General features: G+C 40.8%; 2 protein-coding genes across 14 annotated transcripts in view; one reads left to right on the forward strand and one right to left on the reverse strand.

Moving 5' to 3' along the window:
• Nucleotides 1-947: 947 nt before the first annotated feature.
• On the reverse strand, nt 948-21,421 carry LOC113026925 (ELKS/Rab6-interacting/CAST family member 1). 11 transcript variants are annotated; one of them, XM_026176226.1, is made up of 22 exons: nt 21,237-21,421; nt 19,300-19,816; nt 18,987-19,175; nt 15,809-16,100; nt 13,608-13,735; nt 13,418-13,495; nt 13,173-13,328; nt 12,021-12,188; nt 10,335-10,502; nt 10,097-10,234; nt 9,865-10,005; nt 9,450-9,590; nt 9,177-9,370; nt 8,627-8,638; nt 7,895-8,030; nt 7,646-7,777; nt 7,366-7,422; nt 6,607-6,767; nt 6,264-6,411; nt 5,018-5,113; nt 3,534-3,719; nt 948-3,135 (listed from the first exon to the last, which is right to left on the reverse strand). In XM_026176226.1, the coding sequence occupies exons 2-22, from the start codon at nt 19,723-19,725 to the stop codon at nt 2,998-3,000; spliced, it is 3,285 nt and encodes a 1,094-aa protein (XP_026032011.1). In that variant the 5' UTR covers nt 19,726-19,816; nt 21,237-21,421; the 3' UTR covers nt 948-2,997. The 11 variants fall into 11 exon arrangements, 8 of the variants coding, with proteins under 8 accessions (XP_026032011.1, XP_026032005.1, XP_026032004.1 ...); XM_026176220.1 differs by having other exon boundaries at nt 13,418-13,492; nt 19,300-20,064; XM_026176219.1 differs by having other exon boundaries at nt 19,300-20,064.
• Nucleotides 21,422-24,353: 2,932 nt separating this feature from the next.
• The window catches only part of LOC113026928 (serine/threonine-protein kinase WNK1-like), a 31,197-nt gene continuing 30,933 nt past the window's right edge, over nt 24,354-24,617 (forward strand). For 2 of the 3 annotated variants that reach the window (XM_026176234.1, XM_026176232.1), the window contains exon 1: nt 24,355-24,581. The gene's annotated coding sequence lies outside the window, so the exon portion shown is untranslated. Of the gene's footprint in view, nt 24,582-24,617 lie in introns of all 3 variants that reach the window. The other variant, XM_026176233.1, reaches the window with a different exon arrangement.

Consider the following 24,617-nt stretch of genomic DNA (forward strand, 5'->3'; position numbering starts at 1 on the left):
GGTCAAGATGACCTGCTGAAGTTCAGCCTGAGTATCAGAAGGAGTGTCTTTGAATGTGGCATGGTTGTTAGTGCCAGACGGGATGGTCTGAGTCTTTCAGGCACTGCTGATATACTGGTATTCTCCCCACAAAATCAGAAAGGTCCAAAAAACAAAATACCCTATGGGTGAAAATGCCTTGTTTATGTCAGAGGTCACAGATTACAGGATGGCAACAGGATAATACGCACTAGTTACAGCTAAGGTCAAACAAAGGACAGATGTGACAGCTACACTACATGTCCATTATAAGTCTTTATTTTCTTCTGTTAGTCAACTTCCCTCTGTTTCAAAGGTAGGAAGCGATTGGAAAGGAATCAAAGTAGGAATTTAAAATTAAAGGGGAAAAAAAAGCCCTCATAACAAGAAAACAAGGCTTATAATTTATTTATTTACATACATACAAAATCCAAATAACTCACTAACATGTTGCTTTCTTTTTACACAGTTTGATTCTTGACATGAATAAACAGAAGGCAGTACATCTGTTATACAAATGCAAAATAAAAACTAACACCATGAACTTTGACAGAAGCCCCTTAAGCAGCTCTGTGTTCCACAAACAGGAATTGAGAAAAATGGTAAATGGTAAATGGCCTGTATTTATATAGCGCCTTACTAGTCCCTAAGGACCCCAAAGCGCTTTACATATCCAGTCATCCACCCATTCACACACAAAAGAAATCATTAAGGCAAGGGCAGGGACACACAGGCCAAAGCAAGGGGGGGGGATTCTGAAAAATGCTTTTTCTGTAGTGATGACAGGTTACAGATATTAAGGAGAATTTACTGAGCAAAAAAAACAAGCATCCAAATAACATCTTCCAACACAGGGGGGTGTTTTTGTTTTTTTGAAGTACACCCTCCCTCTCAAATATACCAGTAAATTTACAACATACATAGAAATAAAAATAAAAAAAATCACCCATTTTCAGACGTATACTGGCGCAGTTTCACACTGTTGTGTAACATTGTGTTTCTCTTATGACAGCAGAAGAGCCAGGCGTATTTTTATCCGTCAGGCTCGGTCTGCCTTTGACATCAAACAGCCAAAACCATTGACATAAGAAAAGACAACACTGGAATCTCAGATAATACATTTACATCACCCTCTGGTGAACGATTAGAAATAAAAGTAAGAAAAGTACTCTCCCATCACACAGTTACGGTTTGAAACATTTGTAGTTCACACATTATTTTGACACAAGTTTTTTTTTTTTGACACTTCTTTCCTCCATTTCTGCTGAGGACGTTAACTCGACAGTCATGTTGTTCAGAGCAGCTTGCCCTTCAAGATTCTGTGCAAACATTCAATGCATATCGATACAGTAAACATTTTATATATTTATATATGTGTTATATTTATATATCTCTATTGAACGCGACTTTCCGCAAATTGTGGCAGTACTGTGTCACACACGCGCGCACACACACACACGCACATTTTGTCCTGCAGACAAAATAAGACACAATGACAACTGCACTGCTTTAACTTTTCCAATATATATATATATATATATATATTTTTTTTTTTTTTAAGAGAATGCACAACACCTTCCACCTAGGTACCTTTATTCAGTCACTGCACATGTTAAATATCACGTTATTTACAAACTTATCTAAAAAGTCAAAATCTGCTGAAAAGTGACCTTTCTGGAAATGTAGATGCACTTAGTAATTAAAAACCACAGCCCTGAAGAGTTCAAAAAACACAACAGCAGAGGCATCGCTCGTTTTTGTCAGCGATTCAGTCGACAAACTTAGGATCAGGTGGGCTTTGAGTACCATCTAAAGGAACTTTGGATGAAGACTGAATGTTCAGATCGTAATTTCTTACATCATGCCTTAGCACCAGTATTACAGAGGAATAAATATCCCTGCGTTAGGTCCAGTACTTATCTCTGTGCATGCTCCAAGGCCACTAAAACGTTCGCAAAACAAACATTGCATACCCTATAAACAAGTGGACAAGTGTGCAAAACCATCTAAAACTTATTAATCGTCACCAATAATAAAAAAAGCTTCTTTTTTTTCCTTTTCTTTTTTTTTTTAAATCCTCTCTCTCATCTGTTGAGAACATACTAACTAAAATCTGACCTTTGTTTTATGTCAAAGGTCAGGCCTTGACTCCCCCTCTAATGACCCAGCCACAGACGATGACAGTAACACACCTACATCCTAATCCAAGCTACGTGGACAGACCCAAGGCTTTTGAGAATATTAATGTTGCATTCAGTGTTACTATTCAAGGACCAAACTATTACACAGATCCATGGTTTACCCACTGGGCCCAGCTCCTCTCCGCTCCCTCGAGATGTAGCAGCTCCCCAGTTCTCCAAGACCAAAAAAGTGCTTTCCTGTCCAGAGCAACAAATAAACTTACTACTTCAACTTGAAAGTTCTGTGAGAGAAATCCAAGGGGTTAAAGACTGAGATCAAGCCGAGTGCTCCTGTTATCAATAAAGCTATCTAAGGAGAAAAAGGTTGGCAGTATTCTCCGTTGTGCGTAACTATGTGCAAGTCTGCTTTTTTCCCCCTCCAAATTCACCCATGTTCAGTTTTTAGTTTCCTTTAAAAAGCAAAAATCAAATTAGGGGTGTTTGCAAATGCTACTTATTTTGCAACAACCGATAGTGTGCTATTGTCTGCCTGACAGTGATGAGGTGTGCACGTAAAATCTATCGGCGGCTGTCGTTACCTGTGTCAAGTGCCATATTTAACAGCACGAACATCCCTAATTTAATTTTGCCAGCCTGACAGATTAACATGTGGGACAGGAAAGCACCCAGAGGTCCTGACAGTTTGTTGCAGGGTAGAATGAGGGACACGAAGAAGAGGAGTCCAGCAAGATGTGATAATGCCCCCTACTTTCTCTTCTCTCCAGGAACCTTTCACTTTTTTGGGGGGTGGAGGTAGGGAGACCTGGACTCAGACGGGTTGTGTCTGAGGTCAGAGTTTTCAGCAAGACTCTTCGAGGGCGTTGACGACCTGCTCCAGGATATCAGGGCAGTAGTCTGCAATCTGCTGGAGAACAGAGTTGGCATATTCCTGCAGCTCTCCGCTCTCCTTCTCACACACCTCCAGCTCCCGCTCCAACTGCAGGAGAAAGGACAGGAATAGCTTTTTAATAGCATTTGCATTTCTACACAGCCATCAGCACAATTCACAAAAAGGTGCATGTTTAGGTATATCTGAGGTTAAAAGAGGGTTCTTAAACAACACACAGCTGCATCTACTCCATTCCTCTTTTGTCTGTGATCAGTTTTCCCTGCTGCACCTTTTCCATTTCCTTCATGTTAAGTCATGTTACTGCACTGGAAGTGTGTTTGTTTGTCTCTTGAACCGATTCCCTGATTTCCTCTTTGAATTGCCTCGCCACCAATAAAATCTCTCCAAAAGCATATTTTTAATGCTCCCGCAAAATAAAGCTTAATATGTATCAAAGAAGCGGCTCAGAGATGAATGTCACGATGACTTAAGAGTTTCTTCATTACCTGTTCGGCGCTCATTTTCTGGAGGTCCTCCTCCCAGTCTTCAGGGTCGCTGTGGTGGTAGTGAGCGGGCGGCGTGAGCTGGCTGAGGATGCTGGGGTCTCGATCGTGGCAGAGGTCTGTCAGGTGGGCGATGTAAAGTTTGAGCTTACTGCGGTTCTGGGACAGGGCTAGAAGAGGGGGTATCATCTGCAAGATGTGAGGAAGAAGAAGTGAGAAAGGCGATTTGAAGGAAATGGCACGAAAAAAAAAATTAAACGATAAAATTTACCCCGGTTTAAACGGTTGAACAGAATGAAAGGAACCAAGCACGAGACACCACTTGTGTTTAAAAACAAAGAAAGCATAAGCCTTGACATGCATGCCCATCACCAGCTCATATGACAGCCAAAATTCCTGCTAAACCCCTAAAGCTAGAAAAGTGGTTCCCAAATAGTGTTTCAAGCCATGCTGAGATACAGCGAGTCGAGTCCTGATCTGCCCCGCGATTTTATGACGATTGGTTAGAGTAGCAAAGCACTGTACATAATATAAATAATAATGATAGCACATTATAGCAGAGCTCAGTACATCTGAGCAATTTCTACATGTTTGATTTATAACAGCTAGTCATGACAAATAAGTACAGCAAACTAACCACTAACAAAGGAGAAAAACGGTCAGCAGACAGTATCATTAAAGCCTGAGTGAATGGTGCCCAGTGAGCCAAGAGAGGCACTTAGAAACAAAACATCCCTTCTGAGAGAAGCTTGGCTGTGCCATAAGAGTCTGGGCGTTTTGGGGTTTTTTTTTGGTGTGTCTTTGGCATTTAAAAAAGAAAGAAAAAGAAAGCCACTCTGACAGAGTAAAGATTTGTGCCGCTAAACAAAGTGTCCTACAAAGCAAATAACTAAACCACTGATTAGATCAAGTTTAAAGCCATTATCCAACACCTGTTTGTCTGAGCCAAACGTCAGAAGCCAATCATTAGCATCAGACCAGTGACATGCAAAGCTAAGCTGCTTTCATTTGAAGTGATGACACTCTGGGCGCACGCACACACACACGCACACACACACAGAATTCCCCACCCATAAAAAAAAAAAGCAGTATATGAATGCTGAAGCACAGGATGAGTTTGTGAGGAGAGATGTGCATCAAAAGCACCCCACAGAGAAATGGAAGACAAGCAAACATGCCAATGGAGCAACGGCTTTTCATACAAGCTCACCCTTCTGAACAAAATGGCTGAGAGAGAGGGGAGGGGGTGGGCAAAAGGTTGGCTACGCCCAGATACCCTCCTCGTCATCCTGTTAGCCACAAGGTAAGCCAATTGCAGCATTAGGAAGGAACATCTGGTTAGTGTGCAAAACAGACAAGAAAAGTAGCAGCAGAAAACTTCCGAGTTTTAGAGAGCAAGCCGTGAGTTCAACCTTACTTACAGACGTGGCCACAAATCGACTGAAGAAAAATTTAGCAAAGCAGTTTATGGCAGTTAAGAAAACTACCTGATCTGGAGAGGGTTTGTGATTCGTTTGGTCAGGTGCAGTCTTCAGATGGTCATCCTCGTAGTTGTCGGCCATCAGCTTCATCCTGTTCTGGGTCTGCAAAGTGTTAAAAACATCCAACTAAGATGAAGAGGAAATCGTAATTATGGCCAAGGTTTTATAGCTAACTGCTGAAATCTTGGGAGTACAGCCTGAAAACAAATTGTTAACAGGATAAATCTAATCTTACTTCATCATTTAATGAACACTGCCTGGCTCAGTTTTCACCACTGTGCACAGACGTCATTTGCATGTTATTGTACACACACACAGATGCGTGTGGAAACAGAAGGTGCACCAGGAAGTAAGAGCAAATGAGTTTGATTTACCATCTAAGACGACATAGTTTCTCTTGCTATTTACACTCATTGAATTCCTCTCCCTAGATCATCTCAGATTTGTCCCAAGAAATTCCAAAGATTCAGATGATGGAGATGCGACATCAACTCATGCTATGCAGGGTTTGATAAAACAGGCAAGTTCAACATGGACAGGCTCCAACAGGCATTTTCAGACTGGCATATAAAAAGAAACCAGTTTGGTTGACAGCGTGTGTTCAGTTTAACCTGTAGTTATTTCAGTTTTTGCCAAATTAAAAGTAAAAAATTTAAAGATATCTGCTCCTCACAGGTAGAAACACTACAAGCATATGCAAGCACAGTGAGGAGAGACAGGAATGTGGGGAGACAGAATTCTTTGCCACACGTCTTTCTCAACTCTAACCCGAGCTGCTGCATTTCAGCCATTTGGCATATGGTCATCTGGCACTGGCATCCCAAGCATGTGATTTCAAAGACTAATTAACAGATTGAACTAAGATGAGCTCTAACGTGCACATCTGCTCAGTAATTATTAATGCCACAGTGCTTTTAGTGTGAAAGTCAGACCTAAGTATGAGTAGTAGTAGTAGTGAAAGAAAGGTAGAGCCATTCACTTTAACTAACAATACATGGTAACACCCGTTTCTTTGTGCTTAAAAACACAGCTGCAGCACATTCTAGACATAGACAGTTTTACTTCTAATCCATCAGTTTCATAGAGCTTTTACTTTTTATTTAAAGAAAAGATCAAAATTATTCCCCCATCAGTCCTGTGAGGATTTATTTTCCTGCATATAGCAGCTGGAAACCTGGAAAAACTTCTGGTACCAGCGTTACATCTTTCACTCCATCACCCTCTCTGTGAACACCATCAGCCCCCTCCTCACCTGCTGCTTGAGCTGCTGCACCAGTCTGTCTTTCTCCCGCTTCAGCTGAGCCACTTCGTCCTGGGTCTTCTTCTTCTTAGAGGATGACAACTCCAGTAGTGCAATGTTAGCGTCTTTCTCGCTAATAGCCGCCAACAGCGCCTCCTGCCTGTTAGGTGGAGATGTAACAATGTGGCATTTACCCACAAAAGTAAATAGCTCGATTATCATTTATTATTCATTGCACAACATTAGCCTGCCATCTGGGAAAAGCCAGAATTGGATGACATTTTACAAGATTAAGGCGGTGATCAATAATCCAGAGTCTATGCAATCCCACTGTGTGTGTGTGTGTGTCTCTTACTTCATCTCCAGCACCTCCTCCAGGTGTTTCCTGCGCTCGGCTCTCAGGGTTGTGAGGTGAGCCTCTTTCTCACACAGAGACTGCTGAGTGGAGGCCAACTTAGCCCTCATGGACTCAAGCTCCTGCTTCACCTTCTCCATGGCCCCCAGCAGCTCCTCCATCTGGGAACACCGACACACACACACACACACACACACGCACACAAACAGCTCAATGATGATTGGAGTGGATTACCTGAAATCCACCAGGGAAAAGGATGGAGCTTTTTTTTCCAGAAAAGACACTGGATGATTTGTCAGTCTCTTATAAGAGGGAGGGACAGCAGAATTCACGTGGTCTGATGGGAAGGACTAGGGATCAAGACTGGATTTCATTTACCTGTTATTTAATTTAAACAGGCACTACAGTTATTCCTTATTAAACATTTACTTAATCACAACAGACTAAACAGGGGAATTAATGAATAATTCATGCTCGAAGTAAAAATGTACTTGGCTTTGGATTTCATTAAAGTGAAAACTTTAATGAGCATCGTTTTAAAAGCAAACAGCAGGTAAACAAAGGCGCATAAATTACATGGGCTGGAAACAACACCAGCACATTTCACACACATGCAGTCCCTCCAACAATTACTAAAACTTGACCCATGTATCCTGTGCAGGGTTGTTGCATGAGACTGCATGAACTGTAGAGGTGTTGCTTTTATTGTGTCCACCCCCTGTAAGAGTCGCTGCTCACTGACACATACTGGGCTCATACCTTAGACCACTTAAAGTTGGCGAGGTTGGACTCATGCATTGCTTTGAGTGAGTGCTTCTGAGAGGCGGTGTGTAGCGGAGAAAAAAACAAAACAAGAGAAAATGACAAGCAGAGATGAAAGAAGAGGAAGTAAGAGGACGGACAGGCAGAGAGGGAGAGAAAGGATGAGCGACAGCACAGTGGCAGCAGAAAAAGGCGACAGAGGAAGAACTGCAGTTTCTTTTAACCGTGCGGTGCTGGGTCATAAATATTGCTTTGCTATATTTGTGTGTTTGTGTACCTGTTTCTCCTGAAGTGACCTGGCAGCCTCCTCCTGTGCGAGCACCATCTCTCGCTCAGCAGTGATTTGAACGCTCTCTCTCAAGGCCTCCTCCAGCTCCTCTATGCGCTCTGTCTTTTGGCGTAAAGTGTCCTTCACAGTAGAAGAAGGAAGGAGATGTCAGATTCGCCCAGTTGTACCCTGACTGAGAAAGGCAGTAGCATTCCTACAGAATTTGCACAGTGCAGATCATCCACAGGCAAGCCTCACCTTCACCTGCTGGGAGTTCTCAGACAGGTTGTCTTCCCTCTTCCTGGCTTCCTCCATAAGTCGAGCATTCCTGCTCTTCTCCACCTGCTCTTTGTGCTTCAGTGATGCCACCTTCTTCGACTGATCCTTCATTTGCCTACAGGAAGTCAGTTACATTAGATATTCTATTTGGAGCAAGAGGACAAATCAGACCTCATTTTGGGCTCCAGTTCCTCTAGAACAGTGAAAATGTGTCTTACACACAAGTGAACAGCAAGCATTTTCAAGATATAGCGCTGTATTTTACCACTTTGAGCTTACGGATGCGTGACACAGATGGCTTATCCATAACTAAATAAAGGAACTCATGCAAATAAAGTCATGGGACCAAAAACAAATATTGTATATTAGGTATGTGCTTGATGACTCAGACATTCCCACGTTACAATTTCTAGGTCATTAATCGTTGTACACCAAGTAAATGTAGTTGATTCAAATATGGACATAAAGAGGTATAATTTGCCATTTTAAACAAACATTCACAATCTTACAGACTTGCTTGGGTGAGATTTCAGGCATCATTTTGACTTTGAGTGAAAAAACAAACAAACAAACAAACCCAAAAACAATAAAGCAAAAAAGGAAAAATGAGCCTGAGCAGAAGTAAGAAAAAGACAACTGCTTGCAGCTCCACAGGAAGAGAGAGAGAGAAATGTGTCAAGGTGAGGAGGAGAGAAAAGCATTGTCACTAACCTTGAGGCCAAACTGGCGGGGTGGGAAATTTCCAATGAAAAGACAAGAAAGCAGTAAAGAGAAAAGCAGACTCAGACTAAGAGAATAAGCAAACATGGAGAACAAGACAGAAGGGGTTTCACTCATAAAATATCAGCTCACGGATTATGCAGCATCTTTTCTGGATCTAACAAGGTCATGTTACACAAAATAATAATAAAACAATTGCAGGAACATGAAAAGAAGCTGCCTGTTGCTGAGCATGTCAACACTGAAACAAACCACCTCACAAAACCTCAAACACCAGCTTTCAAAGCACTCCTGCCAGGATGTCAAATGGCAGAAAGCCAATTTAGACTGCTTTTAATGTGCCAGCCACAACAGTCTCTACAGCGATACCACGTCAGATGTTTACATCGCATGTGACGAACAAAGGTCAGAAGTCCCAGAGACAAACTGTGGACCTACATTATACCTCATTAAATACTTGTTATACACATTTATATGGTGCATCCACCCTTGAATATCCACCACATGTACACATGCACACTGACAAGATCCACAAACCCACCTCTCCAGCTCACTGATCTTTTTGTCTTTGTCATTTTTCTCATTCTCCATTTCTCTGAGTATCTCCAGGAGGCGGTCCACTTCAGCTTGAGCTTTCCCAGAATCCTCTCTGTGGCGGGCCACTTCCTGTTCGAGGTTCCTAATGCGCTCAGCCAGCTCAGTGTTGGCTTGAGCTTCCAACGCTGCATTCTGAGCCTGATGGAGAACAAAGGCTGTAGTTTAGACATTTCAGGCCACGTGAGGTGCCTGAAGCTTTATTTAATGTATTTCTCACTCTCTTAAGTTGATTCTCCAGTTTGAGGCACTCTTCCTTCTTCTGTTCCAAGGCAATCTCAAAACTCTTGAGTCTGGAGTCTTTCTTCAGCCCTGAGGAGGCCAGGGAGGAGGCGTGCTCCTTTAGGTCCAACAGAGAGGTCTGTGTATACACACACACACACACACACACACACACACACACACACACACACACACACACGTGAATCCATTCCAGCTTTAACTAACAGAGCATCAGACTAAGAATACATTAACACCAATGCAGGCATCCATGCCTCAGTGCAAAGTTAGGACTAACAGGGGGGAAAAAAACAACAAAAAACTGATGCCCGTGTCTGACAGCACTGTTTTATTATATTAATAGAATCACAGTAAACAAGAGTTTGCCTGTGTGTTTTTTTGCATATGTTTCTCACCTCTCTGTCTGACAGGTCTCCCTGCAGTAAGCTCAACCTTTCCTTCAACTCTTTCAGCTCCTTTTTGGTACATTCAAGCTCCTCCGTCTTCTCCCGGTCGTCTCTATCTCTCTGCTCTTTTAGACGCTCGATGATCCGCTCCTATAAAGAGGTGGAGGAAAGAATCAAGCAAGATTCTTATACAGATTATCAACTATTATGGACTAATACAAGTCTGCAGAAATTAATCCACCTTTTCTGCAAGAGACTCCTCCAGTGTTGTGAGAGCAGTGTCAGTATTGGAAGTGTCAGCCTGCAAAGACTTTACTCTCTCCTTCAGGCTGCTCATCTGCTTCTCCTTGTCCCTCAGTTGTTCCTGCAGGTTCTCGATCTGCAGTGAAAACACAAGTAACCATCAATAAAATTGATCTTGCGTTGGACACATATTGCCATTTCAAAAATAAGATTGCACTATTCTCTGTTAACGTTACCTTCTTCTGAAGCACATTGATCTTGCGCTCCTTAACCTCCAGCATATCCTTAAGGTCGTGGATTTCCCCATTGAGGGTTCCCTTCTCCTCTGACATTTCTTGTATCTGCTTGCTCTTTTTATTCAAAGTTGCTTCCTTCTCTTCCAAACGCAGGCGCAAGGCATCCACCTAGATAGACAAGATGGGTTAGCAGTTTACGGACATGAACTACAGACGTGTCCTGCTACAAGTTAAAAATGAGTGTGGACAAAAGCAAAGATTTAAACTTCTGAGGAAGATTTCAGAGCGGTGTTGTGTTTCTGAGATAAAAAATACTATTATTTTACTATTTCCATGTCATTGTTTATTCAGTACCTATCAATGTTTTGAGATACGAGGTGTGCCTGTTTATCCAGATTAAAAAAAATAAAAATCAAGCTTGGTTCAGGAAAGAAAAAAAAAAAAAGAAGCTGCACAGTCACCCAGTTAAATTATGCAATCGGTGTGAATGGTTATGAGTCCGGTGTGTAAAGGCCTCTACAGTCTATACCAGGGGTCAGCAACCTTTAACACCCAAAGAGCCATTTGGACCCGGTTTCTACAGAAAAGAAAACACTGGGAGCCGCAAATACTTTTTGACATCTAAAATGAAGACAACACTGTGTATATTGGTTTTTACCTTTATGCTTTAATTAATTAAAAAGCTGAACTCAAATTATCCATGTAGCAAACAAAAACTGTGAGCCGTCATCCCTTCTGGGCTATCGGAGTGTAGCGGAGCCTTGACCAGAATTTTAAAAATAATTGGAAAAAAGCACTATGCTCCTAAAAAATTAAAAATAAATATTAAGTATCTGCATAATATTTATTTTACCTGGTTAATGTGCTTTGCGGGGCGTGACGTACCTGAGTGGCATCCGCAATCACGCCTCACCGGCTTGTTCTCTCTGCTGTTGTTTGTATGTGTCGGGCTGTGAGCTGCAAAGCTACAGCCGGCTGTGTGTGTGAAAAGTGGTCAATAAAGAGATGCTGAAGAGCATGTTCATGTAAACATCGTTGGGTCTGCCGTGATATGTTTACAATCGGACTTCTGCTCCTGAACCTCTGTGCACAGTGCATGCTGTACGATCGGGGCTGTACAAAGTCACTTTCCTCTTTACGCAGGACTGTAAGCTGTTATCTGTGAGGCGTGAGCGGTGTTTGTTTTTAGCATAGATCATGGTGGAGAATAGTTGTTCACATACGTATGTGGATCCGAAGATCGACACTCCACAAATTAGGCATACTGGTAGGCCACTCTCGTCAGAAGTAAATACAAATGAATCTGCCCAGGCATCATTAAATGTTGTATTTTCTTCAGATATTTTTCTTTTCTTACATTTCTCCATACTTGGCCTACCTGGGGTTGAAGGTCTCAGTAAATGCACGTCATTTCGGCAGGTATACTGGCTTCCCTGAGTGTGACGCTTATTTTGAGCGACGAAAAATAATAAAATATAACTTTATTTTTATTTTTATATTTCAAGATCAGAATAATCTTCCAATTTAGAACTAACACAAATAAAATACACTTCAGTTAGATTTATTTTTCCAAACCATGCAGAGCCGCAATATAAGGACTAAAGAGCCACATACAGCTCCGGAGCCACAGGTTGCCGACCCCTGGGCTATACCAATACAGTGGGTGAGAAAGTATGGATACTCTACCTCCGTCTGTAAGATGGCAGCCCGCTGCTCTTTGGCAGTGAGGGATTCCTTGAGGACTTCAATGTGTTGCTTGCTGTCTGAGAACTGGTTGGTAAGCGTCTCCAGTTTTGTCTGCAAACCGAGCAGCTCGGTGTCCTTCCTGGAGAGGTCCTGCTTCACCTGCTCCATCTGAAAAAAGATTAGCCCGAGCGCAGAAAGAAAGAGGAAGGGTTGGACTAATTGTAAAATGGTAAATTGATTCTTATATAGCGCCTTTCTACTGGCGGAGCACTCAAAGCACTGTATACAACGTGGCTCACTCACCCATTCACACAATGACTTTCTATCTACCAATCACAGACATTCAAGTTGGGGTTAGTTTCTTGCCCAAGGATACTTGGCATGCAGATCAAACCTTCTGATCAGTAGATGGCTAGCTCTACCTCCCGAGCTACTAGGGGTGGGGGGAAAAATCGATACTGTGTAGTATCGTGATATTTTGTTTGCTAATAACGTATCGATACAGGGACAGCAGAAATCGATATTTTGTTACAAAAAAAGTTTTTGTGGACTGGAACATGCTCTGACTTCAGAGCATGTTGATCAGCTCCTTTTTCTGAGCAAGAATCCTGACATTCCTTCACTGTCCAAATGTGTTTAACTTTTTTTTTGGCAGCAATAAACATATTTTATTTTAAGTTTAAAACTTTTTTATTTAATGTAAAATTATACTTTGTTTTAATTTACTTTCAAATTCTTCAGTTGCTAAATGGGCTGCATAGTTTTCATAAATTGCATAGTTCAGAATAGCTATAATTGTACCAGATGGTTGCATTCAGTTAAGTTGGACTAGACTGGAATACAAACCGTTCAGTTTGTCAACAATAAAACTGACTGAAATGAGAGAAAGACTGAGTGTGAGACTTTGATATTAGATAAAATGAATATTGATAAAGTTTACCTTTATGTACAGAATCTCAATATCGCAAAATATTTTTAAAAAATTGCAATAATATCGTATCGTGCGTTAAGTATTGTGATAATATCGTATCGTGGGATGTATGGTGATTCCCACCTCTACAAGCTACAGCTACCGTGAGAAAAAGGTAGTTTCTAGGGTTTTATGTGTGAACACAAAAAAAAACCCATAAGAATTATTACACAGTCTCTGACCTTGTTCTTCATGAACTTTGTGTGACTGCGGTAAACCTCCATCTGCTTCATCTCTTCTTGACGCTCTTCACAGCTCAGAAGTCCATTCGATTTCAGCATTAGCAGCTCCTCCTCCATGTCCCTGAGGCTCCGCTCCATTGAGTTGATTTTTGCATCCTGGAGTTAATGGAAAAAGGTTATCACCAATAGCATGTTGTCACCAATACACTATAAACACACACACATTTCTCTATCTAAATGTTCACCTTCATGTCAATGACAGTTTGTAGGGCCTTAGTTTTGGTGGACTCTGGAGTTCCTTCATACCGACGGTGCAGCTCCTGCTGTGTCAGATGTAAAACACGGTTGATGAATATCGATATCTTACCAATCAAACCAAATATGATGGAAAGCCTTAAAAGTAATGCATGCCAAAATTAATAAACTGGAGATTACCTCTCTCAGAGCAGTGATCTCCCTGTCTCTCTGGTCCAGCAAACTCTCAAGGTGATGCCTGTGCATTTCTGCATCAGCCAGTCTCCTTGTCCTCTCCTGGTCCTCCTCTGATGCCTTGGCAGATGGTCCTAACACAGCAAACATAACAACTTGTTACAATTCTGATGTATGTAAAAAGACTATTATGAAGTCTAGATGTTTACAACAGCCAATTGTGTTTAACTCTCAGAGACAAACAAAGAAACAAAAGCACACAATTGTTTAGCAGGTAAGGATATCCGAGGATAGACTCTGCACATCTACTGTAAAAGAAAAACCAAACAAACAAAGCACACAACATTGAACCTAATGGGCAGTGTAATTTAACTTACTGAACCCCTGAAGCCTTAAAAACCTGCCATCCTAAAAAAAAATCAAAAAAAAATCAAAAAAAAAATCATAGCGAATGCTGAGGGAAGTAGTGTGCAGAGGTCACCAACTTTCTGCAGAGTCAGTCACTACAAACCTCCAAACTTCATGCGGCATTCAGATTAGCTCGAGCTTCATGGAATGGGTTTTCATGGCCAAGCAGCTGCATCTAAGCCTTATATCACCAAATGCAGTGCTATAATGCATGCCGCCATTGGACTTTAGGGCAGTGGAGATGTGTTCTCTGAAGTGATGAATCATGCTTCTCCGTCTGGCAATCTGATGGTCTGGGTTTGTGGATGCCAGGGGAACGGTACTTGTCTGACTGCATTGTGCCAAGTGTAAGGTTTGGTGGAGGGGGTATTAGGGCATGGGGTTATATTTTAGGAGATGGGGTCAGCACCTTAGTTCCAGTGAAAGGAACTCTTAATGCTTAGTACACCAACACATTTGGACAATTTCATGCACCCAACTTCGTGTTTGGAATCATGTTCTGTTGCAGCATGATTCCACAGCAGTACACAAACCAAGGTGCAAAAAGACACAGATGAGCGAGTTTGGTGTGGAAGAACTTGACTGGCCTTCAGAGTCCTGACCTAAACCCGAGAGAACACCTTTGGGATCAATCAGAGCGGAGACCTCAGTGTTTGACCTCACAAATGTGCTTCTGGAAGAACGGTCAAAAATTGCCATAAACACACTCCTAAACCTTCTGGAAAGTATTCCCAGAAGAGTTGAAGCTGTCATAGCTGCAAAGGGTGTGCTGACATCATATCGTATGAACAAGATCGTATGTGTTTGAAAGCAGACAAGTGAATGTTTTTGGCAATATAGTGTAGTTTCTAGCTCTAAAAACAAGCACCAAAGGTAGAAGTGCCTTAAACCTGCCTATCTATTCTATCCCTCCAAGCAAATTCCCCCTTAAATATTTCCCTTGTAATTACTGTCATCTATTAGACTCAAAAGGGAGGATAAAGCAGGATATGAGTTGCTAACCTGTGAACATACAGTCATCTTCAGATTCGCCACCTCACTCATGTCCAGTTTAAAAACAAGATGACGGTCAGTTCGAAGACTTCCCAACAGAACTTTGTAACTTTGTTAAGCAACAGGTGACATTATGGAGGTGACATCCATCTTTTACATACAGTCTGAGTGTTTCACCGCACCTGTTATAGGACACCAACCGTTCTGGGGACTGGCCTGAGTGTTTATACTGTGCAAAAAAAAAATCTAGTTATGATTGCCCTGTTAAAATGAGCCCAGAGTGAGTACATATGTGACAGGAGTTTAAAAGAAAGCCCCAAAACTGCTGAGGGTTCAATGGGTTTAAGCTTTTTCTGGAAGGAGTTTTAGGTTTCTTTTAATTTCATGTACCTTTGGGTTCTTCAGATTTCATGTCCTTTGTATTTACACCCTAGTGAAGACAGCATGCAATTACTTTTTAAAAACACCTGAGCACAGGCTTGGAGTGTCTTTAAGCTCCTGCTTGAGTTTAAAGGAGAAATCATGTCTAGAAAATGGAGCAGTGAATGCCACAATTGACCTACAGCTGTGTGAGCATTAAAGGAGCTGAGGAAAATAGGCTGGGACAAGTGGTAACCTGAGACCTACTGAGTAATAAAATGTTAATGGATGAATATGATTGGCCTAGAGTTTCAAACAGTTTATTTGTTTCCTAGTGAACCCTATACACGAACCAGAAGACATGCAACAAACAGCTAAACAGTCATTAATAATCAATCAACTGTAAACTTCATTAAACTATTTTGGTTTTTCCTGCTTAAACCCACCTTTGCTCTGCAGCATTTCCAGTAGTTTCTTGATGGACTCATCTCTGGCTGCCAGGGTCTGCTTCTGTGTGTCAATCCTCAGCTCCATCTCCTCCAGGGTCTTCCGAAGAAGGAAGAGCTCCTTGGCCTGCCTCTCATGCTCACCCTGTAGCCGTCGGTAGTTCTCCTCTGTAGGTTCGGATGTCAGGGCCAGGTCCCTTCCTTGACTAGCAGGATCTTGCTGGAGCAGCTGGTTCAGGTCCCTCTGGATCCTTAGCTCATCTTGGAGAGCCTGAACAGTCATCTGGAGATGCTAGGGACAGAGGAGAGACACACATATAACTGCTGACAATTACTGGTTCTACTCTTTGTTCTCTAGCCTTTATTGCAAGGCTATTTATATGACAAGGGAGACGAGGTGAAAATTTTATTGATTTTATGAATGATGCACGGGCTACTTTCTGGGAATGGCTCCTGGTAGAGTATTGCGTTGCATCCAGCCAAACAAAAACTAATCATAACTGAAAATTCAGCAGCGCCACAACTTATAGATCCAAAACATGGAGGCTTTCTGAGCATTGTTGCAATTCATGGCCAGAGAGAGAGATGCAAGTGGTGAAACACAATAAGCCCCGTATAGTATTGCATTGTTTGTGGCATCTGACGCCACAGACTCTTGGCAGAGTTGCTGTGAGACAGTAACACAAGGCTGTGTTACACTCTGGTCTGAACCAGCTGCGAGCATTTTCAGATGACAGAACAAAGAGAGAAGTCAGTGTCTGCCTCCCTTCGTATCTCTCCATCCTCCACCTCCCGCGCCCCCTCCCTTTCCTTCCTTTGTTATTCCCTTCTTCTCCTTCCACCAGCAGTCTACACTCCTTCTCTACCTCCCTCTGATACTCTCACCTCTCTTCTCACTAACCATCCCTTTCCATCACCCTCTCCACCCCGTGACTAAGGCTGACTCACTGCTGTGACTGCACCGATCCACCCCCCCGACACAACAGACGCACACACATGGGGAGATGCATGTGCGGACAAGAACTGACACACACACACACACACACACACACACACACACACACACACACACACACACACACACACACACACACACACACACACACACACACACACACACACACCTCCCTTCCTCAGCCCCCATATTCTCACTCTCTTCTGAGAAAAGACAAGAGTTAGGTGTCTGAAAGAGCACAAAACATTGCGGTTATATGATGCACTTTCTAAATTGATATAACAAGAAGTCAACACATCATCTACAGCTTATCTTCCACACTGGATAATGTGATACAAACATTTTGTGTAACTTAACTCTGTGGCACCGCCATCACCACATCCAATAATTAAACATCTTTGGCAAATCTCACAAAAAAAGCAGCGTTTAATCAATGCGGCAAGGAATCATTAACAAGAAATAACTGGTGATTATTCTATTATTATCTGACTTAATGTAGGGGATGAAGATGGTCAATTCACACTACAACATATGGCAGTATATAACATTAATATTACAACAGCAAACAAAACAGAGGAAGAACAAAGCAGAGGAAGACTCGCCTGTGGTATGAATTGGGAAACACTGTGTTCAAATTCAAAGTAATCCATTTAAATATATGCATAAAAATGTAGACATCTGCTTAAACAGCTTTACATGAAACTTAAACAAATGCCCTCCAATGAGGACCTGAAGGGAGGCAGCTTACTCTTACAGACAAAAAGCAAGTAGCAATAATTTAAATCATATGCTTTTAAAAGCAAGACAGGTTTCAAGTTATAGTTAAGTAGCATTCCTCTCATTTTTCTGCAAGCGGAAAATCATTCACACCACCTACACCTCACAATTTTTAAAAGCGATAACTAATTAAAAATATCTATGGTTAAATTTCTGGCAGTTTATTTTCTCGACAAAACTAAAATCATATTCAGTCAACCTTTTTTTAGTTACTCTCTGGTCACCTCCTTAAAATGGCTCCACTTTAAGAACCACCAACGTAAAGTTATCTTTAGGCCTAAGACTAAGATCTACGCAAGTAGTAGTTAGGGTTAAGGTTATAGTAAGTAAATGTAATAAGCGTAAGTTAATGCAAAGAGTCAGTACACTGCTGTGTGCATGTTTGCGTGTCCATGCTTTCCATTGCACGTGTGCCAGTGTGGGAGGCGGAGGCAGACATACAAAAGCAGACATCTTTAAATTAAAGCACTCGCTGATTACGCAGTGCTAGTCAGGCATTACTGGGAATTAGTCCAGAGTGTGATTCTGTGACTCAGCAGGAGTGAAAACAGCAAATTATACAGGTCTGCCCACCCATTAAGAACCACAGTGAAACAAAGACGATGCCTCTTCATTAACGAAACCCAATTTGCACGAGCCCAACAACCTACCGTAGAGTATTTAAAAAGACCTTATCTGCACTTATCCAATTACACTTTTAGATTTTAAACCATAGAACCATCCTATGCAAAGTTTGTCGACACTACACTTATTTATTAAGAAAGAGGGAGTCGAGACAGAAATACCTGCTTAGATGAACTCCTATTTAACGGTGCCAAAATATGTACGGTGTATTGCTATATACTTAGTTTTAACAGGTGTAGGTCACAAAGGTGTGATTGCTTCACTAAAATGTTGACAAAAAATTTAAAAAGAGAGATTTGATAAAATCTTCAAATTGCATATATGCAGTATGTGATGATTAGTGCTTAGTTAAACATCTAAACACTAATCATCACATACTGCATAGACGCAGTATTAGTAAATTGTAAATTGCACTATTTGCAAAGCCCTCCTTTATTATTGCTACCTTTTGTAATGTTCTCATCTCTTCTTTTTTTTTTTCCTCGCACATTTTTCATCCTGTTCCTCAGATGAGACTTCCACCCTTTTTCATCTAAAATGCACAAGCATATAGCTGCATATAAGAGGATTAACTAGATGCTCAAAAACTGTCACTAACCTATGCAGAGAGAGAACAAAAAGAGAAAAGCATTTGTACTAAAGCGGACACACTGCTTGAAATGCTTTTTTCCCCCCTCCTCAAACATGTTAAGCTCTGGAAGTTTGGCAAATCTATCCAGACTGAGAGACATCATATGATGAAATTAGAGGGAAAACCCCCCAAAACAAAACAAAAAACAAAACAGAGGCTAAAAGTCTATTTAAGCATTAAGCAACGCTCACCTGTGCTTCATCTTGAATAACACGATACTGTTCCTTCCAGACGGCGATCTTGGATGCCTCATCTTTCCTGAGAGCTCGCTCCTTTTTTAATTCTGGACTCCAGAAGGTCTTAATAGAGTTCATGGAGGAGCTGAGTTTGCTTTCCTTAACTTCCACTTCTCGCCGCAGCATCTCATTCTCCCGCAGAACCTGAGAACGCAGGATAAATGGTAGGTACATGACAACCCAACATATGACCGGTGAATGCCATAAATTAACCTCTTCATCAAAATTTCAGAATTGAGAAAATCGTGGGAAAAAACTGGCAAAGTACCTCTTTGAGTTGGGCCTGCAGGTCAAGTATGGTATTGTCCCTTGCCTGCCTTAGAGAATGGGGCACTGTGGAGGCCATGTGGTGATCTCCAAAAGCTAGGGCATCTCCAGCCATCATGCCTGCTGGTAGCACAGCATTGGCAGGCACTGTGGTGGAGATATTAGGAGTACTTGCTGCTACAACTCCACTGCTGCTACCTCTCGACCCATAAGTCACCCTCTGTCTCCCCATGGTGGTCACTGTGCCACCAGTTTTGGGAAGGTGGTCACCTCCCATGGTGACCTCATTGTCACTCAGGTACATTGGTCCTGAGGTGGCATACGCAGCATTGAGGGACTGGATGTTCTCCATTGAAAGGGTCTTGCCTCCTGCTCCTCCAGGACCTCCCCCACTGCCTCCAGTGCTGTTGGTACGCCGGTGCCCCATCCGAGGAGAACGGGGGAGCCGAGGGGAACGGCCAGATCCCTGATTACCAGTACCACTTCCATCTCTTCCTCCGCTATGGTTTGTATCCCCTCTGCCAACAGAGCGAGCACTACCGTACATTTTTGACTAAATAGAAGGGAGGCACTACCAAATCTGAAGAACAACCCTTAGTATCTGGTTATATCGTTATGAATTTTACTAGTGTTAGAGATCCAGCTTAAACTGGTGAGCACAATGTTCATGATACAACAGAGGTCTGAAACACTCCACTCTCAGGGGTTGCTGATGCTAACAGACCTCAAAGATAAACTAGCCACTGTTACAAATGAGGACATCAATCTGCAAAGAAAACACAATTGTTCCCAGTTAACTGCATAGCAACAGCACACAAAATAACACATGAATAAAACAACTGAATGCATGCAAAACTGAAAACAGAGTACCAGTACAGACTGAAGGTTTCACTGTCTTAACTGAATACCTTCCTGCAGTACAGACAGTTACGCAACTGTACACAGTCATGTCTAAGAAGAAAATTCTTCTAGTGAAGGGTCCTTTGGAGAGAAATCTTTGCTCTAATCTACTTGAGGCCAAAGGTAGAAGTGATTTTAGGTTAGCTTTCAACAAAATGTTAATCTTGTAACAAGTACTTTCAGGTCACAACCATATAATTTGCACATATAGTCTAATGTTACAAGGTTTTGGTAGTAATGTAATGTGTCTAAGTAGTCTGACGTGTGTGTGTGTGTGTGTGTATACATACATACATACATGTATGTATATATGTCCACCACAGACATTTATCTTGAGTGTGTTTGGCCTTGCTAACTGCTAATGTCACGTTAACACGCCGGCTAACAGTAAAGCATGACACTTGTGCCTTTAATGACGCTTTAACCCCGTTTGTTAGCTTCTGAGTTTTATATTCCATTGTGTATTTTGCCACCAAAATAAATGCTGGCTCTCCGATTCATTCTTCTAATTTGCTATCGCTATGGATTAAAACTAGCAAGGGAGGGAAGGAGGGGACTGTCCATGCTGGACATTGTGGGGGGGAAAATGTCTGAGCGTGAAAATTTGTATACAAACGGAAATAACAGTTTGTCAGATAGCTGGGTAGATGTTTAATGTGACAAGTTAATCGTAAGTGTCGTCAAAATGTGACACGTTTAACGGGAATCAAAGCTTTTTTTCCTTTTTTTTTTTTGCACAATCCCATCGACTCCGTACGGTGTCTGCTTTGGAGACACCCATATCAAACCATATCCATTTTCCTTCTCCTCAGCTCAACGGTTTTTCATTTCAAGCTACGGTTATTCATTCACCGGTTTACATATATGTAGCTGTGATACTGCTAATTATAAAAGAAAGGGAAATACGACAAACGCTTAACGTTAGCTCGCCGTTACATATGGAGGCTAGTATATCCAATTTATGTGGTCAAGAAGAACCTTTTTTTTTTCTCGCTAACACAATAGCCACAGAGGAGAAAAACCCTCCGAACAAACTACCTTTGTCGTTGTCTGGTAGAAGCCAAATCCTTGTGGATAGTGGATCCTCTGTCAAAAATAAGTCAGCTGCAAAAATCGTTCATTTTACGTTAATTCCTCGATAAATGTCTATCAGATTTTCCCATCTTTTCACCAGCAGTACCAGCGGCTCAGGAGAGCCAGGGCGCCTCAGTGACGTCAAGCCTCCGGCGCGCGTTCACGGCGGCCTTCCTCGCCACGCTTGGATTTTAAAAGCGCGGTCACGATTCTACGTTAGAAGGAGGGGACGTGGACAGCAAGAAATTTACCGACATCTCGAAAAATACAAAGCTTTAAATGAACATAAGGACAGAAGTCAGAGGTGAGGGGAGTATTTTGAACTTAAATGCAATGAACATTCACATAATAATAGGAAAAAGTAGTTTACCACCATTTGATAAAGAATCGGTCCTCCTGATATTAACAACAAGTATTATTCAGATATGAAGGTATGATGGGCTGATGATAAACAGAGCATTTTCATTTCGAGTGAAATTTATGAAAGCAAATACATGTGGTAGGTTTAGGGAGTAATCACCAGCAGGGGGCAGGGCATACCTGCAGGAAATGTTTTAATAAAGAAACGTTAATAAAAAAGAAAATTGCAACTCTTCAATTCATCTTACCCATTATGGTTAAAAAGTTAAATATAGCACTTTATAGGCTGCTATTGCAACAAAAGACTAGTGATCAGACTGTTTCTTTCTTTATCAAAAGAGATGTTTAGGACAATGTAAATGGTAAATGTGTAGATTGAATATTACAACTTTATTTACGTATAGAGCTTATACTGTTTATATTATTTTGCAAAATGTTTTAAAAGTCTTACAGGTCATAACCATTTTAGTGAGAATAAAATCCCTTAAAACAGAATACTTTGTGGGTTTATATTCCCCCCCCCAAAAAAAATTACCTGGAATGTCCCCAGGAAATATCGTGTGATGTCTCTTTTAGGTCACGTACAAACGTGACCACAAAAGCTGAAACAAATCTCTATTATAACTATACTTATTACTACATATTTAAGAATATAGGCTAATTTATACAAGAACAATATAAAATGAACTATTAAATATAGTAGCAACTAGAAGTATGAAAGTGTGTGGGATAAGTCGTGTTTTTCTGTGTACTAAAACATATTTTGGTCCATTGTTCCTTTGTGAGCCTTTCTATGGAAATGGAAATGGAAATTTCCATTTTTCTGTCCCTAACATTTACAGAAATATTGCACTCCACACATGCTTTGGGTGTTACAATTTATTTTTATGTTCAAATAAAATAATATGTTAATTGAACAATTACACCTTCTTGATCCATCAATTTATAGACATCCAAGCACTACAGGAGTTCTCATCCCCACGGTCAAGTACTGTCGATAAACACCGTGTTATTTTTACTAATTAATTAATTTTACAATTGTAAATGTGATAAACTACATTAGATTGTATGAAAAGGCTATTATTTTGAAAGAAAACACCACAGTGACTTCCTTTTACATATTTCCTAAAGCCTGATAAAGAATTGGTCATGATTGCTCAAGTTTGTAATAATTTTTCTATTTTATTTCACATATTTGACAAGGTAATAATTTTACATCCATTGAATTATGTTACACATCAGAGCTAAAATATAAAAGATTGCATCATACTTAATTACTCATTTCTAACTGTTTTTTTTTTTTTTTTTTTTTCATTGTTATAGCAAATAAATGGTTGCACAAATGGACAAAAACACAGTTTTAACAAAGGTGAGTGAAAATAATAAAGATAATCTCCTGAAGTGTTGCATGATCATTGTTATTATTAGTCTGTCATTCTGTCTACAAGGCTGAAAAATCTGAGGGAAATAAATTCCTAAAAGGGTTTAAAACTGCCAAAAGATTAAGGTAACACATGTGACAAGAAGATAGTCTATATTTATCTCTAAAATACATGTATACAAAAGATATAACCAATCATTAATCTGTCATTTTTCTGGAGATCTAGGCCATCATCGATGACGTAACATATAATGAAATACAGAAATTGATGTGAAAAAAAAATCTAATTACAGATCAAAGAGATCAGGAAATTTCAAACAACATGCACAGTCATAAAAAATAAACTGTTTCCACAGACTTATTTGGACTAATTTCACTTTAGATCAATAGTATGCACCCTCACTGTGTAACTCTGTCAGTGTCAAGACTGTCTGATTTTGAATTTCAAAGTAAAGGCCTTCAGAGATGTCATATATGAGCTATCTTTGTATGAATTTAAAATGCTATTATAAGGAAACTTGCTATTTCCACAGACCGATTGTCAGATTGACCTGATATTAACTGTATAATAATGAGAGGATATGTACTGTGGCTCAAAATTGGAATTAAACATTGACAAGAGGATTTTTCTATATACTGGTGTTCTGAATGCAGGTTTTAAAAAAACCAACAACAACAAAAAACAAAACTCTAGTCAAGAACCGTGGGTAATCAAATTTCAAAGGACGATACTTTTGTCGTTCATTTCAGACTGACTTGACCCAGGTGGTAAACACTGTTGGGGTGTGCACTGTGGATCTAAAGTGAAATTATTATGTTAAAACAGCATATACTTTTCATATTTTATTATTTCTATTTAAATTTGGAATATATTTGTTTTAATAGTATTTTGTTTTTGTTTTCTAGATTTCATTTATGATTTACATATATCATTAATGACGGACTAAATGAGTAGATTGACTTGGAGATCCCTTTAATTTTGAAACCAGACCTTAGTTTCTCTTACCGTAATACCCATAACACAAAACAACGTGGGGGCTGGCTCAATCGTTTCAGTAAAATGATCCAGCTCATTAAATTCAAGGGTGCACATTAGTCCGCTTTATCTTCCCTCCATTTAACCTTTCAGAAATGGGCTCATTTATTGAGGGGCCCTCTGTGTAGTTGTCCATATTGACCTAAGTCTTTTTATTAATTTAAAATCATTAATTAATTTTGAATATGCTTATTACGTATGATTTTAAGGCTTATATCATTTAGTTTCATGGTAAAATCAAAAGCAAATGTAACAGCATCAAAGCCTATCAAAGCGATCGGTTTGTGAGCGTGTGTGTGTGTTATGGTTATGAGGTCATTCTCCGCCGGCGCAGGCGCTTTGTGCTGAAACCGTTTCTCTATCTAACTGCGCTGCTTATTTGAAAAGCGAGCCCCAATAATCGCAGCTTCGGTTCTCACACTGGGGAACGTATCTACCTGACATTTAGCTACACGTGTAATCTACCTGTGTTCTGTTTTTTATCGCTGTGAGGACCGCTGAAACGCCACTGACCGTCACTTGTCTTATTGAGGTAGGTCGCTATCTGCCACCCGGCACAGCTCAACGT

The sequence above is a fragment of the Astatotilapia calliptera genome, chromosome 7 (assembly GCF_900246225.1).
Source record: "Astatotilapia calliptera chromosome 7, fAstCal1.2, whole genome shotgun sequence".
Classification (NCBI taxonomy): Eukaryota; Metazoa; Chordata; class Actinopteri; order Cichliformes; family Cichlidae; genus Astatotilapia; species Astatotilapia calliptera.